The sequence below is a fragment of the Lytechinus variegatus genome, chromosome 2 (assembly GCF_018143015.1).
Source record: "Lytechinus variegatus isolate NC3 chromosome 2, Lvar_3.0, whole genome shotgun sequence".
Taxonomy (NCBI): domain Eukaryota; kingdom Metazoa; phylum Echinodermata; class Echinoidea; order Temnopleuroida; family Toxopneustidae; genus Lytechinus; species Lytechinus variegatus.
Window position 1 is genome coordinate 62311669 of NC_054741.1, and position 17369 is coordinate 62329037.

At 38.1% G+C, this 17369-nt stretch overlaps 1 protein-coding gene and 1 long non-coding RNA gene across 4 annotated transcripts; both read left to right on the forward strand.

Moving 5' to 3' along the window:
* The first annotated feature begins 222 nt into the window (after positions 1-222).
* Positions 223-9677, forward strand: LOC121408569. 3 transcript variants are annotated; one of them, XR_005969056.1, is made up of 5 exons: positions 223-4333; positions 4767-4823; positions 5599-5679; positions 6831-7524; positions 8223-9677. It is a non-coding gene; the product is annotated as an uncharacterized LOC121408569 (long non-coding RNA). The 3 variants fall into 3 exon arrangements; XR_005969057.1 differs by having other exon boundaries at positions 223-5679; positions 6831-6911; positions 7444-7524; XR_005969055.1 differs by having other exon boundaries at positions 223-5679.
* Positions 9678-10566: 889 nt separating this feature from the next.
* Positions 10567-16101, forward strand: LOC121408570. The gene is made up of 2 exons (XM_041600083.1): positions 10567-10891; positions 11942-16101. The coding sequence occupies exon 2, from the start codon at positions 12633-12635 to the stop codon at positions 15546-15548; it is 2916 nt and encodes a 971-aa protein (XP_041456017.1). The 5' UTR covers positions 10567-10891; positions 11942-12632; the 3' UTR covers positions 15549-16101.
* Positions 16102-17369: the final 1268 nt, after the last annotated feature.

Below are 17369 nucleotides of genomic sequence, written 5' to 3' on the forward strand. Positions count from 1 at the left end.
CGAGAAACACATGTAGTAATTGAAACGATCTTCACAGGTTCGCTATCACTGTATTCAGGTTGTTTTTCCTAATTTTAATATCACAAAACTGCAAATGAAAGATTCTCCAAGGAATTCTGAACTGGACAACAGGATGAATGGACGATTATCTATGACCCTGATCACCATCCTGATACTGTAATAGCAAATTTTAATTCATTGGATCAGTACTGCATTCAGCTTAAACTGTCCCTCCCAGTTCACTGTTTATTGGACACTACGACCCCGACCACCATCCTGATACTGCGATAGCGATTTTTCAGTGGATTTAATTTCAAGAGCTGGGGCTGTCAATTCGCTGTGTATTGGACACTACGACCCCGATCACCATCCTGATACTGTGATAGCCATTTTTAATTGGATTTAATTACTGCAGCTTAAACTGTCCCTCCCAGTTCACTGTTAATTGGACACCAAGACCCCGATCACCATCCTGATACTGTAAAAATGACTTTAATTCATTGGATCAGTACTGCATTCAGCTTAAACTGTCTCTCCCAGTTCGCTGTTTATTGGACACTACGACCCCGATCACCATCCTGATACTGTGATAGCCATTTTTCATTGGATTTAATTACTGCAGCTTAAACTGTCCCTCCCAGTTTGCTATCTATTGGACACTCAAGACCCCGATCACCATCCTGATACTGTAAAAATGATTTTAATTCATTGGATCAGTACTGCATTCAGCTTAAACTGTCTCTCCCAGTTCGCTGTGTATTGGACACTACGACCCCGATCACCATCCTGATACTGTGATAGCGAGTTTTCATTGGATTTAATTACTGCAGCTTAAACTGTCCCTCCCAGTTTGCTGTTTATTGGACACTACGACCCCGATCACCATCCTGATACTCCACTGTGCATGCTATTTTCGGGATGTTTCACGCCGAGTGCAGTTCGCAACTCGTTGTGTTAGCAATACCGGAATATGGATGCGGTTCCGCCAGCAAGGACAAGGCAAGTGTGGTTACTCATGTTCAAAATGTGGAGTTTGGTTTTTACTTGAAAATAAATGTATTTTACCCTGTATAATCTAAGGTTGTGATGGTTAGAAAAAACAATTACCATGCTGTTCAGAGTAGCGGACTGGCCATGCACGGCACCACGCCCCTTTTTAACTTAGGTCTGGACTCTTGTCTTAGGCCCCATGTCACAATGGAAATTGACAGAAGTTGCCTTAAATTGACAAAGATTGCGCAACATTATGCAAAGTTGACATGCAAGTTTAGGCAACTTTGCATTTGCTTGGGCAACTTTGCGCCATTTCCGGCAATTTTGCGCCCATTTCTGGCAATTTTCCGCAACTTCCGGCAATTTTGCGCAACCTTGCGCCATTTCCGGCAATTTTGCGCCCATTTCTGGCAATTTTCCGCAACTTCCGGCAATTTTGTGCCCATTTCTGACAATTTTCCGCAACTTCCGGCAATTTTGCGCAACTTTGCGCCATGTCCAGCAATTTTACGCAACTTCGCGCCATTTTCCGGCATTTTTGTGCAATTTTGCGCCATTTCGGGCAATTTTGCGCAACTTTGCACCATTTCAGGCAATTTTGTACAACTTTGCGCCATTTCCAGCAATTTTGTGCAACTTAGCACATTTTCAGGAAACTTTGGAAAAGTTTGCACAACTTAATGTAATTTAGAGAAACTTGGTGCATCTATGAGAAAGTTTTTGAAACTCTGTGCAATATCAAACATTTTTTAGCAATTTTTAGCACCTGCACACAATACAATGCCACTTTGAGCAGGTTTTCAAAATATATATATTGACTTTTGGTGCCTGCTCTCTTTCATTCGTCTCAAAATCTTATCTTGGCATATGATTTCAAATATCAGGACTTTATAATAATACTATTGCATCTTTCCTGTGGTCATGCACTTCTGCCAAACAATCACATAGTTGAACATCATCTTTGAAACTCTGTATTCATACATGTACTTCAGTCACAGAGTATGAGGACACCAAGAATGGTGCAATGTCAGATGTGCATGTATATGAAAGATTTCTTTAATTTTTTTTATTAATTTTTTAATCCTCTAGCCCTCTATAATATTTTGTTCATATCTAAAGGGATCAAGGAGAAAATATTAACATTCATGTGGTTCCAAAATCTCCATATATGCAATACGGTAAAGTGGGGGATGATGCTGTGGAACGGATCACCCACCTTTTAAATTCTTTGGGAGATAATTACATGGAACTCTAGCATTAACTAATTAAATATACTATCGCAAATCTAACGATGACATGCAATGCCAGGAGTATTTTATGTGGTACTAGTGAACAAAATAAAAAGACCTGCTTGCAAAAATATTTTGTAATGGAAGAAACAATTTATTATACTTAAAAATGTGATACATGTGATATGACTGCTGGATTTTGTTTACTACCCTTCCTCTAACTGTATTGAACAGTTCGTCGGCATTGTCTCTTAATGACATAAACCAGTTTTGGCAAAATTGATCATGAAGTATAGTGGGGGGGGGGGGGGTCAGGAAAAAGCATTTATCATAGTGAGATATAACTTCCATAATTACACACATTAAGAAGATTTTTGTGGCACTGAAAATGGAGAATTAAATATTGCTGACTTAGAAGGAACTTTTGTCCTGTGGCCATTTTCACCATTAACACTTGTGTAATAAAACACTCGCCATGAGTCCCTTAAACTATGTGCTTCCTTTAACTTAATCATGGTTAAGAGATTCCCTTAAGGGTACAGGATGCTTTCTTTGTAGCGCAGCTACAAAAAGATAATTTTCATGGTTTAGAATAGGAGATTAATGACAAATAAACCCTGAATGCTTTTCTTGGTCATGGAATACAAGTCGTACATTTTGTACACTTTAAATAATTTCTTAATGTATTGTGGTTTTTCAGTTATGTGTCATTTTATGAAGATGGTCCATTTCAACTCTTTTTACATCATAATTGAAGAACCACAAGACCCACAAAATTGTAACTGGATATTTGGATTCAGCATCACACCTGATTTAAAATCTTTACAAATTTCACTATAGCCGATTAGGACTCGCAAGTTACGATGAACGACCAAATCTCCTATGTCAAAAGGTCCTGTAGCCTTAAGTTTACCTCAAATTTAATTTTTTTCCATTGTCTTAAGTTATAATAAGCATATTTAGAGCTGGATTTTGCTGTAAACCCAACTAAAATTATTTGAGTTACTGTTGTAATGGTATGGCCAATTTAGTGCAGCTGAAAATAACAAAATACAAAGGGATTTGAACACTGTAACTGGCTATATCTCAAAATCAACACATCTGACAAATTACTGAATTCATTTGATCACATCACCTATTAATGCCTTTATAACCTAAATTAATAGTACAAATGAGTTATTACTGTAAACAGGTAGAGGCATGTGACAAATATTGAAACACTTTTGCATTATATCCTAAATTTTCCAGTAGGGATTAATGCACAAAATCTAGTTTAGATCATTAAATCCCCACTCATGTACTTCAGGGTAGGGAAAACAAAACAAAACAAACAAAAAAACATTCCAAAGCTTGTATGTCCCACAGAATTCAAAACTGGCATTGAACTAGTTGTGAATGACCCTAAAGGTCGAATATTGATTCATATGTAGAGTACAAATGCCACTTTTAGGTGCTTTTGGACATAACTTTTTATTATATATATATATACAGTGCATCCCAAAAAGAACTATACACTTTTGAAATGGCTACCAAATAAAGGTAATAAGATTCTTGGGTAAAATGTTTATATTTATATAAAGCTCATATCCTTAACTATCATTATGACACCAAAAATTCTGAAAAAAACGCATGCTTCAGTGAGTAATGCCCACTTTTGTAAAGGACACAAAAATTACCCTGCGCAGGAATTCACTATTCATTTTGCACGTGGTTATGAAACGCCATGAAGGAGTCAAAATTAATGATGGAATAAATCAGCAAACAGAGTCAAAAATAAACCAAGAGTTAAAAAAACAATCAATATTATGCAAAAATGTAATATTTTACTGTTTTGTTTTCATATCATTGATTTTTGCCTGTACTTCAATTTATTTTTGTCTTTGTTGGTCTTTGCGGACTCGTTCGGTATTTTCATGGCTTGTGCGGTATATTCTCGTATCACACTCAAAGCCATCCAATATTATATAAATATTGGCCAAGATATCTCTGGATATTAATTATCATTTTATTTTACTGAAGTCCTTGTTTCTTTTCAGAGATAGACTTTCATCTGGCTCAAGGAGTCCTCCTCGTGGATCAAAGAGTCCTTCATCACATAGGAGAAGAGACAGGTATGCGAGTTTTGAAGTGTTAACAAGATATTAAAGGCACGAGACCCAATTTTTACTGTAGGAAATTTTCTAACCTAGGTTAAGAGCTACACTAAAATAGCTTTATTCTCTCAAGTTTCATCAAAATCGCTCCGTTTGGAAGTTAGATGCAAAAATGTGTATGAAAATGCTCCATTCAAAATTACATTACTTCCGCTGTGGTTAACCACATTTCTCAATAAATAGCAGTTATTTTGTTCATATCTTCTAATCAAAATACATTTCAGGCATAAAATTTCACAGGGATTATGAGAAAAATATCAGCTTTCCAGTGATACCAAAATCTCCAATTCGATGGGGTAAAGTAGGGGGATGATGCTGCGGATTGGGTCACCCACCCACCCAAACAGGGTGTTACCATGATAATTTGCTCAGTATTTTTTATTCTTTTCAGAGGCAGATCCAGGTATAATTCCTCTGGCTCAAGGAGTCCTTCACCACGAAGAGACTGGTATGTGTAAGGTTACACTCAGGGTTTATGACAAAACTGTGTGTGTGGATAGGTACATGCAAAGCTATGCATGTTGTTGTTGTCATTTTTTTTCCAACTTGATCAAAAATCAAAGGGAAACACATAGGCAGGTCGACAGATGCAGACAAAACCTTGCTTTATTATAATATTGACAACTTGCAACATTCCTCTGACTCAAGGAGTCCTTCACCACCACACAGGAGAAGAGACAGGTATGTGGGTCCTTGGAGTTCATAATAAGATAATGCTTTTTTAGAAAATCAACATGTGTTTTCACATCAATAAATTAATGTTATTAGACCATAGACCATTAATCACACAAGGTTTGTCATATCTGAGATTTTCATGGTTGAAACATACAGAATTTGATTTTGCCATTTGCTGTTAGTTGGCATTATGCATTCTGCGTCCATTATCTATTGCTTGCACATGTAGACAAACAAAGGTGTCAGAAACCTAATGTCAATTAAATTATGTATTTCAGCAAGATCTTCATAAGTGAATTTGATCTTCCAACAGATCTATCTTAAAATTTAACCATACCTATAAAGCAGATTTGATTTTCCACAGATGTTACCATTTATTATCAATAAAATAGTTTTACTTGCAAAATGGTGTAGAGTTTCAAGCAGCACACGGCATCTTATGTTAGTATTGAGCAAAACACATTGGAAGACCCATCCGAATGCCGACTCTGAGTTGGTGGTAATTTGATTTTTCAAACTATTAAAAGTTGTCAATGTTCTCATTCCAGGTCACGATCAAGGTTGCATTTTAGGTCAAGAAGTAGGTCTAGATCAGTGACACACTCTTCGTATAGGAGAAGCGGAAACAGGTATTCATTATTTTTCCTTGTTTGAAAATTTTATTGGAAAATAATTTTGTAAAACAACTAACCAGTATAAAGAGGCCCCTGAATGATCAACACACACACATGAGTGAAGCGTTTTATGAACCAAGTCCCGCGAGTCTCGGCTATTGTGCAATCGGCGCCTATATATCTCTAAACACCAAATTCCTAGATAGGACCGTATAGCCTGGTTTAGCGGCGGACAGACTGGACTCCCACGCGAGTGACAAGGGATCGATGAATTTGAAAAGCGAATGTCATGAAGGAAAAAGAAAATACTTTTTTAAACATGCAGGTCACTTAGAGGAACTGGTAAAACATATGAAAAAGTTATGTCATACAAAGCATGAGAGCCTGTTAATGAATGTGAGAATATGAATTTTTTTTTTTCATGTAGAGGTGAAAAAATCAAGAAAGGAATGGCAGAAAGGTTGTACAAATGTAGCCAAATAAGGATTTGTAATTTCACATAACACTAGTAAACTTGATTCCTACAAACTTGTCTAGCAAACTTCTTTTAGGAAGAAGAAACAGTTATTCATTATTTTTCCTTGTTTGAAAATTTTATTGGAAAATAATTTTGTAAAACAACTAACCAGTATAAAGAGGCCCCTGAATGATCAACACACACACATGAGTGAAGCGTTTTATGAACCAAGTCCCGCGAGTCTCGGCTATTGTGCAATCGGCGCCTATATATCTCTAAACACCAAATTCCTAGATAGGACCATATAGCCTGGTTTAGCGGCGGACAGACTGGACTCCCACGCGAGTGACAAGGGATCGATGAATTTGAAAAGCGAATGTCATGAAGGAAAAAGAAAATACTTTTTTAAACATGCAGGTCACTTAGAGGAACTGGTAAAACATATGAAAAAGTTATGTCATACAAAGCATGAGAGCCTGTTAATGAATGTGAGAATATGAATTTTTTTTTTTCATGTAGAGGTGAAAAAATCAAGAAAGGAATGGCAGAAAGGTTGTACAAATGTAGCCAAATAAGGATTTGTAATTTCACATAACACTAGTAAACTTGATTCCTACAAACTTGTCTAGCAAACTTCTTTTAGGAAGAACAATTTTCCAGTCATGGGATGACTAATGACTATTAAAAGTTGTCAATGTTCTCATTCCAGGTCACGATCAAGGTTGCGCTCCAGGTCAAGAAGTAGGTCTAGATCAGTGACGCGCTCGTCGTATAGGAGGAACAGAAACAGGTATTCGTTTTTTTCCTTGTTTGAAAATTTTAGTGGAAAATAATTTTGTAAAACGACTAACCAGCATAAAGAGGCCCCTGAATGATCAACACACACACATTAGTAAAGCGTTTTATGAACCAAGTCCCGCGACTCTCGGCTATTGTGCAATCGGCACCTATATGTCTATACACACCAAATTCCTAGATTGGACCGTATAGCCTGGTTTAGCGGCGGACAGACTGGACTCCCACGCAAGTTACATGTGGTCAATGAATTTTAAAAGCGAATGTCATGAAGAAAACAAATACTTTAAACATGCAGGTTGCTTAAAGTAACTGGTAAAACATATGCAAAAGTTTTGTTATACAAAGCATGAGAGCCTGTTAATGAAAGGTTGTACAAATGTAGCCAAATAAGGATTTGTAATTTCACATAACATTAGTAAACTTGATTCCTACAAACTTGTCTAGCAAACTTCTTTTAGGAAGAACAATTTTCCAGTCATGGGATGACTAATGACTATTAAAAGTTGTCAATGTTCTCATTCCAGGTCACGATCAAGGTTGCGCTCCAGGTCAAGAAGTAGGTCTAGATCAGTGACGCGCTCGTCGTATAGGAGAAACAGAAACAGGTATTCGTTATTTTTCCTTGTTTGAAAATTTTAGTGGAAAATAATTTTGTAAAACGACTAACCAGCATAAAGAGGCCCCTGAATGATCAACACACACACATTAGTAAAGCGTTTTATGAACCAAGTCCCGCGACTCTTGGCTATTGTGCAATCGGCACCTATATGTCTATACACATCAAATTCCTAGATTGGACCGTATAGCCTGGCTTAGTGGCGGACTGACTGGACTCCCACGCGAGTGACATGTGGTCGATGAATTTTAAAAGCGAATGTCACGAAGAAAAAAAAATACTTTAAACAGGGATACCAGTTTTCAGGCAATTGCCTGATTTCAGGCAATCTGATAATATTTCAGGTAATTTCCTACAATTGGGCCACTAATTTAATGTGGCAAATTTTGGGCATTTTCCTACTTTTTCATTAAAGCCCACTGGCATCCCTGTTTAAACATGCAGGTTGCTTAAAGGAACTGGTAAAACATGCGCGAAAGTTTTGTCATACAAAGCATGAGAGCCTGTGAATGAAAGGTTGTACAAATGTAGCCAAATAGGGATTTGTAATTTCACATAACATTAGTAAACTTCTTTTAGGAAGAACAATTTTCCAGTCATGGGATGACTAATGGAAAGAACCAGTTCCCAAGTTGGTGGTAATTTGATTTTTCAAGCTATTAAAAGTTGTCAATGTTCTCATTCCAGGTCACAATCAAGGTTGCGCTCCAGGTCAAGAAGTAGGTCCAGATCAGTGACGCCCTCTTCATATAGGAGAAGCGGAAACAGGTATTCGTTTTTTTTTTTTTCCTTCTTTGAACATTTTATTGGAAAATAAGTTTGTAAAACAACTAACCAGCTTAAAAGGCCCCTGAATGATCAACACACACACACACACATATTAGTCAAGCGTTTTATGAACCAAGTCCCGCGACTCTCGGCTATTGTGCAATCGGCCTCTATATAATTATCTATAGGGCCTAAATTGTACACACCAAATTTCTATATAGATTTGACTGTATAGCTTGGCTTAGTGACTTACCGACTGCACTCCCACGCGATTGACACAGGGTTGATCGTGCGTACAAATTTTTTCTTCCCCCTCCTCTCACACATATTTCCATTGAACTTATGGGATGGTTGCTGCCATGCCTGTGACTGTTGGGAGGGGTTCATTTTTGGATAGCCCTATGAAAGGGCAGAGGAGGGGATCTCTTTTAAAATCATAGACATTCCATGATTCTAGCAACCTCTTTTTAGAACCTATCAGTAGATACACATGAAAAATGCTTATTTATAAATTTCAGTTGATTATATGTATTATAATGCACCATAGGCTACTGCATTGTAATAGAAAATGCATACAATGTTTTCTTTTGTCACAAACAACATGTTCTTGCTTCAGTATTTCTTATTTTTTATGACTTGGCTACGAAATTAACAAACTTTTGAAAAATTAAAATTTTCATGTGATCCTCCTCACAGAATGTGTGATTGTCCCTTTAACTGAGTGAACAGGTCAAAAATAATACTACAAACAATAAATTAAGTCAACATGTAGTAAAGTGTAAGAAGTAGAACTAGAGCAACTGTGCTTCAAAAACACAAAATAAGGCAACATACAGTGGTATATGAAATAAATGGAACTAGAGCAAAAAAAAATAAAAAATAAAATAACGACAGCAAAATTAGAACAACCGTGCTTCAAAAACACATGTACAGTAGCGTGATTTTGCATTTTCAAATTATGCATGTATTTGTGTATTACCTTGCTCCATAGGCTACTGTTCTAATTTCTCTCGCATACAAAAAACATTTCCTTGCCACTGTGCTTCAGTATTTCATTTTAATGAATTTGCTACCAAAGCAATACAAATTTTCAGTTGATCCTCCTCACAGAATGTGTGAATTAATTAATATCAATGTAAAACCATTCTTGCTGTTGTATAATAATTTGAGATTACATTCAAAATATTGTAATTAACAATAAATATAAACATTGAAACACTTGTGTCGTCTTTTTAAATTATAACTTATGTTTGCCATCATTTTTTATTAAACTATGGACACTTTTTATATTCTATGACACCAATGAGGTAAAAAAAAATATCTACATCCAAACTGTTTGTATTTTGATATTAAATTAACCTGGGGAGCGTTTCATGAAAGGACTTGTCGGACGTTTTATCCGACAAGTCCCATTTTATCCGACAGTTACCATAGGAACAGTGCCTCTCAACCAATCAAAATCATGGAAAGTTGTCAGATCTGACAACTTGTCGGACGAAAATATTGATGAAACGCTCCCCTGATTAACCTTACAGATGCCTCAATTCAGCATTGTCTAATTTCAAGAAAATGCCCCAATGGCGAGTGCGGTATATTCTCTTATCACATGAAAAAAGACATCAAATATTATTATTACTATATAGTGTGAAGCTTTACATGAAAAGCACAAAAATAAAACATGTTTTTCAGCATTTCAAAAGAAATTGTTCATTTTCTTAAATTTCCTCATGCTTGCCGATACTGCAGCAATACAGAATCTTACTAGCTGAATGGAACTAGAGCAAAAAAAAATAAAAAATAAAATAACGACAGCAAAATTAGAACAACCGTGCTTCAAAAACACATGTACAGTAGCGTGATTTTGCATTTTCAAATTATGCATGTATTTGTGTATTACCTTGCTCCATAGGCTACTGTTCTAATTTCTCTCGCATACAAAAAACATTTCCTTGCCACTGTGCTTCAGTATTTCATTTTAATGAATTTGCTACCAAAGCAATACAAATTTTCAGTTGATCCTCCTCACAGAATGTGTGAATTAATTAATATCAATGTAAAACCTGGATAAAGGTGATGTGCTTTCATTGCATAGCTCTGTATGTGATGCATTTTCCTCATAAATATCAATACCATGTGCTAAAATTGTGCTCGGGCACAAATTGGGCACAAATTGGCAACTTTAGCCAAGTTATGTGTGTTTCAATGGTATCACCTATTCCAAACAGGTCTGTATGTGAAATACTACTAGTAAATTACGAAGTGTTAAGTAGGTCAGTTCTGTGCATTGCGAGGTTTGTTGAAAAGCTTGAGCATATGTCCAAACACTAAAATGGATAAGAAAATGAATAGAAAGTGTGTACTTTAGCTGATGAGGTGATGTAATCCGTCTTGATAAATTTTGTTTTTGTGTAGGGGAGCATTTTTTGAAACACATAAACAGTGCAAAAGGTATTGCTGAACATCTTCAACAGCACAGGGAAGATCAAGGTGGTGCAGTGTTTCTAGAGAGATGGAACCTAGTACTTGGCAACAACTTTATCAGCAAGAATGACCTTGATAGATTGTGCCCAATTCCTGAAGGAAAAGAGGTATTTGATTTGATTTGATGAGTCTTCTATAATTCTATTTATTTCATTTATCTTGTTAAAGGGACATTCACACATTCTGTGTGGTCAGCTGAAAATTTTAGATTCTGAATATTTTGTATTGATTAAGTAGCAAATTCATAAAAAACAAGAAATACTGAAGCAGACTTGCAATGACATGTTTTATTTTGGCAGAGCTACCAATTGTATGGCTTAATTATTGGACCGATAATATTAACAAAACAGCAGCGTATGGAGCAATGTAATAAACATAATCGACGTAATCGTGTACAACTCACCAACGCAATATCAGAATCAATTGAAATTTTGGAAATAAGCTTTTTTCATGTATATCAACTTATTGGTGTCATAAAAGAGGATGCTGGAATCACTGAATGCCCCTTTAACACTTGTCTGAAAAATTGAGGCTGTACGACAGGTAATTAGATTTAAAACAAGATAATTTGTTTTTTAAGAAATAATAAAATTAATGTTCCTACAATATTGGACTGTCCTTGTTTTTGCTCATGCAAATTATGCAAGGCTTATAGAGTATTTTGGTCAATGTGATATTTGTGATAGGGGTGTGTGTGTGCTGAAAATTTGGAAAAGTCTAAATAAAAACAAAAGCAAAAACAAAGGACTATGGTATTAATAGGGATACTAGTTGAGGGATGGCACAAGCCCTTAGCCATCTCAGTATTCAGATTGGTCAAGATCCTTGCTTCAACAAAACTTGCCATGTGCATAGTGGTGGACACAAATATTCTGTGAATGTAGCATGCATGAAAGCGGAGAACCACATCTTTTGTTTAGATCTACTTTTCCTGAAAGTGTGAATGAAAAAGCATAAAAAATGGAATGTGATGAAATTGCTTCTAAAAAGTAATGTGTGTGCCCCACTTCAATCAGCAAACTTCTGCAGATATCATTTGGTTGTTTGCACACATGTAGCATATGTTGCCTATTGATGCTGGGTGAAAGATGGGTATTACATGTACTTAAATCATTTATTAGTTACATTATTTCAAATTTTTATCTCCCTTTTTACAGATATGCATGCCATACCAATACCAGTTTCACCTTGAGAGACAACATGATGAGTATCTGTCACATTGGCTGAAGCAGGCAATCAGAGAGGAAGTAATTGGTAGTGATAGCTTGTGCTACCAGGAAATTGAGGCACGCCTGACAACACTGCTTAAGTCCCCAAAGAGCATAAAGTGGCAAACATGGCCCACATTGAATGCTTTCTGTCAGGCCTTCTTTGATGTTGCAGGTGAGCGTGCTTTTAAGTTTTACACTGGCTCAGCAAATTGTGGTAAGGCTCAAAATGCTGGAGTCAGAGCTAATACCACATTGAACCACCCAGCACCAAATCACAGAACCATGAAACGATGGAAACCAGCTGCAAACTTTGATGGTGGTCCATGTCCAGCCAGAATAGGAACTGTCTCTGAACTGCTACAACAGTCAAGGTTGGCTTTTATCCATAGATGGAGAAGATAGTACTGTTTACCCAGTGGTATGTGGATATGACGGGCAGCCTCTAAACCAGGGTACATTTGTTCGCTGGCAACCAGACAGCAAGTCCTATATTGTGGATGGTGTTAGACCCCAACTGACATATGATGAAATTGCAGAAGCAGGCACAGAGAATTTCTCATCATATGTAAAGCAGAAATGCAGATTTGTTTCTGAAGTTGTAGAGTTTTATGTAATTGATGTGAAGGGGTTGATTGCTATGAATGTTGGGACAGTTTTTTCAACTGGTGGAATGAAGCATGCAGATGTACGTCAGCATTTGAAAACGATGCTTCAAGCAGTTCAAACCTGTTCTGAGTGCATAACAAGTAAGGCCAAAGAATGCACTTACCGCAATCAGCAAGAATCATGCAACAGATGCAGGAGTAGAAATCTCCAATGTGTTCGTTTGATGGTTGTCCACTGTTATGCAGACATGGCTGCATCTCAACGAGTTGCCCATGAAGATCTGATGAAAGAAGCTGGATGTCAACTTGCAATACCACAATACACACAATTTGGTTTTGGCATGCTTCATATGTGTAAGGCGTTAGTAGGATACGTACGCAACTATCGCATCACTGATGGAAATGAAATCTTTTGCATCAACATGCTTGTTGCTCTCTGGCTTTCATCCACACATGCATCAACCCTCTTGTGTGGTATCAACTCCAAAGTATTTTCCTATAGAGACAGGCACTCCGATGATTTGGCATACTCGACCGTTTGCCAAAGAGTTGAAGATGCACTTGTTGCAGCCAATTCTGTGGTGGTTACTGTTGCTCCTGAACAGTACCGTCCATGGTCACAGGAGGCCAAAGATCACAACGATATGAAACTGGGTAGACCTCTGTTCATCACTGTAAATAAGCAGGGCCATTGTCTGTGGAGTGATCCAGTTGCTGACTGTGTCTTCATGGGAAATCGACACAATCCCATGAAAGTAAAACCACTTGGACAGCCAAATGCTCCTGGACGTGCTAGTCATCAAGTACTACCAGTAACCGCTGCACAATATAACCGGCCTACTGGACTGAAGGTCTTTGCAGCTTCTAACAAGGGTGAAGTGTGCCTTATCTCAGATAGTGGCAATAAAGCTCTGCGTGTTGTAGATAAATGCCATGACATCCATGCTAAGCAAAAAGTTGCTACGGTGGAATTAAATAATGCTCCTGACGGATTCCAACCATATGCGCTTGAGGTGATAAGCCCAGCATATCCAACAACCATTGCTGCTGTGAGTGACACTAATGCCAAGGTTATTCACATGATACGGATCAACCTTGATTCCTACCATGGTCAACTGGTTAAAACAATTGAAGGATTCTGCGTCCAACCATCAGGCCTTGCACTCTTGACCAAAACTCCACCAAGCCTCCTGGCAGTTGACCATACAGAGATCAAAATGGTGAACTATGAAACGGGTGTTATAAAAACGTTCATATCTGGATTGCACCCCTCAACTGATGTATCAGTAAGCAGAAGTAAGAAGCTGGCTGTGTCTACCCCAGTGCGGAATAAGATATATGTATATGACATGTTCACCATAGATGCAGGAGCAATTGAAGTATGGGGCTCTGGACAGAAAGGAAATGAAGATGGTACTGTGGCAGATGCCTCATTTGATGAGCCTGTGGGAGTTGCATTTGATGGAGATGTCCTGTTTGTTTCATGCTTTGGAGGGGAACATGGTGGATGTGTCAAGTTTGTTTCTGGTATTTCCTTTGCAGTATCCTATATCCAGCATGTACGAGAATTATACCACTTTGCAGGATTTGTTGCAAGGAAGGATTCCAGAAAGGAGGATGCAAGGCAGATGAGACGAGGCAAATTTCTGCTAGGGGTCAGAAAATTCCAGGAATCCATAGAATTTCTTCAGGCCATCAATGAAAGACGACAAAATGCATTGAGCAATGGGGCAACACCAAAGTATGTAGATTCCAGCTGTGGAGGTATATACCCAAAGACTCTGGATTGCCTTCTGATGACTTTATCAAGCTTGAGGACACACATCACATCATTTGAAGAGATGCTACCGGACACTATAGATGACCTTTCTTTGTATGCCTTCGTCAATGAGGCAGTTGTAGAGCATGGGTTTGGAGAAAGAGGTGCACACAGCTCACAATACAGACATCCAAGTCATGAGCAGTATTGCCACATCAAAACCAACAGTGAAGGCAACTACATCCGCAAGATTTGCAGTGTGAAGTATTCACACTTCACAACAGAGGAGAAACAATATCAGCACCCAAGGAAGTGTGATATTTCTGCTGATATTGTCATTTCTCAGTTGCATGAGCGGTTGAAGAATTACACAAACCTGTGCGAGCCCACACAGGAAAGCAAGGAAGACTACAAGAAGTTGAAGAAGTTAAACCGGATATATAGACCACAGCCTACACAAACAGTCCGGGAAAAATACAAGGCCAAAAATGGGTATGCCCCAGTAACAGTGCAAAGGAAAGATGTGCCATCAGAATCCTACATGTCACAAAGGAATTTGTCTGCACTTACATCTTTCCAAGGGACACTCAGTAAAACAAGAAAGACACAGCTGAACACTGAAGACTTTCTACTGATGCGTGGTGACATAGTTCCCGTTCTTGCAGGTGCTAACTATGCCCATGATGGTCCTCAAATAGATAACTGGTGGCTTCTCCAAGTTACAGAGCCAGTTTTGGCTAGGGACATTGGTGAGAGAACCAGGGTTACCGACATGTGGCTAGATAAAGTGGCTGTTAACTATGATGGTACAAACACCTTCAAACTACTGGATGATACGACAGTGAAAATCCCTTTTGGATCGCTTATAAAGGATATAGAAGATGGCGATCCATTGGTAGTACCAGTTGATGTTTTTTCAACAGAATTTGACGCAGATAATATGGACAAGCTAGTGTACTCATTCCACCCAGAGTATATACAGCAACTTGATGATCTTGGAGAAGAAGCACAGTACCAGCTGAATCAAGATAACGAATCAGATTTGGAAGAAGAAGAAGATGATGATGTTAATCAGCAAAACCGTCAGCATCAGCATCTCCTAATACTTGAACAGAGGCGTTCAAGAGCTATTTCTTCCAAGGGACGTCAATTTACAAGCTATTTGGACTTGCTCAAGCACAAAAATTAATGGTGATGCATATTTGTTTTTAGAAATAAGTGGATTTTGTTTTTTATCGTGCAGAAGAAGCGATAGACCTGTCTGCAAAATGTTATGTATAAAAATATGAGAAGGCAGACAGACAACACAAGTATCTGACAAGGTGAATCAGATGAAGATGAAGGAGAAGAAGAGGAAAAGAAGAAGATGACCAAGATGTTAATGAGCAAAAACCATAAGCATTAGCATCTAATACTGGAACAGTGGCATTTGAGACTAAGTTTTTCCCAGAGACATCAATTTTCAAGCTACTCAGACTTACTCAAGCACAAAAGTTAATGCTGATGCCACATCAAAGTCCACAGTGAAGACAGCTACATCTGCAAGATCTGCATTGTGAATTATTCACATTTCACCTGGTCGTCAATTACTAACAATGACCAATGGTCAGGTCCATAGTCAAGTATCACCAGCTAGTTATCAGTTGCCAACAATGACCAGTAGTCAGGTCCATCATGTGCATAGTCAAGTATCACCAGCTAGCCATCAGTTGCCAACAATTACCAGTAGTCAGGTCCATCATGTGCATAGTCAAGTATTACAAGTATTACCAGCTAGTCATCAGTTGCCAACAATGACCAGTTGTCAGGTCCATCGTGTGCATAGTCAAGTATCACCAGCTAGCCATCAGTTGCCAAAAATTACCAGTAGTCAGGTCCATCATGTGCATAGTCAAGTATCACCAGCTAGTCATCAGTTGCCAACAATGGCCAGTAGTCAGGTCCATCATGTGCATAGTCAAGTATCACCAGCTAGCCATCAGTTGCCAACAATTACCAGTAGTCAGGTCCATCATGTGCATAGTCAAGTATCACCAGCTAGCCATCGGTTGCCAACAATGACCAGTAGTCAGGTCAATCATGTCCATAGTCAAGTACCACCAGCTAGTCATCAGTTGCCAACAATGACCAGTAGTCAGGTCCATCATGTGCATAGTCAAGTATCACCAGCTAGGCATCAGTTGCCAACAATGACCAGTAGTCAGGTCCATCATGTGCATAGTCAAGTACCACCAGCTAGTCAGCAGTCTTCAACAACAACCACTTTCCAGGAGATACAAGAACTGTCAAGTGATATCAGTAAGTTGACACAGCTTCTTATTAGACAACAAATAAGAGCTTCACTACCAGCGCAACAGATACTAGTCTTCAATGGTGACCTGTTAAAATGCACCACCTTCATGAGAGCTTTTGAATATGCAGTAGAGAATAAGACCATAGATGGTAGAGATATGCTAAATTACCTGTGTCAATACACTTCGGGAGAACCAAATAGCTTGATAAACAGTTGTACCATGATGAAGACCCAGATGAATGCTTCATTAGGCAAAGCAGATCGTAACCAAAAGGTTTGGAAATAGTCGCAACATTGCACAAGCTGTACTGAAGAAAGCTAAAGAATTGCCAGAGGTCAAAGATGAAACCAGTAAGCTAAATGAATTTGCATTTTTTTGTCAGAATGTCATAACATGATGCAATCCAACAAGAATTAGACAGCACCAGTAGTCTGCAGTTTTTAGTAGGTAAACTGCCATATAGACCGAAGAGCTTGTGGAGAACCAAAGTATATGAATTGGACGAAAAAAGAATGCAAGTTGTTGGATTCAAAGACTTTGTCAATCATCCAGCACATATTATTTCAAACCCTACATTTGGTACCATAGGTACAGATGCCAACTAGAGTAACAGTACAATAAGATATAATAGCAAGAGCAGCAACCCAACAAGAAGAAAAGCTTTCGCAACAGCTACCAAAGATGGTCATAGTAAACCAGTAAGACAAAGTCATGCA

Bases quoted from the DNA above. Each gene is read 5' to 3' on its own strand.
- LOC121408570 (XM_041600083.1), top strand. From the start codon at position 12,633: ATGAATGTTGGGACAGTTTTTTCAACTGGTGGAATGAAGCATGCAGAT.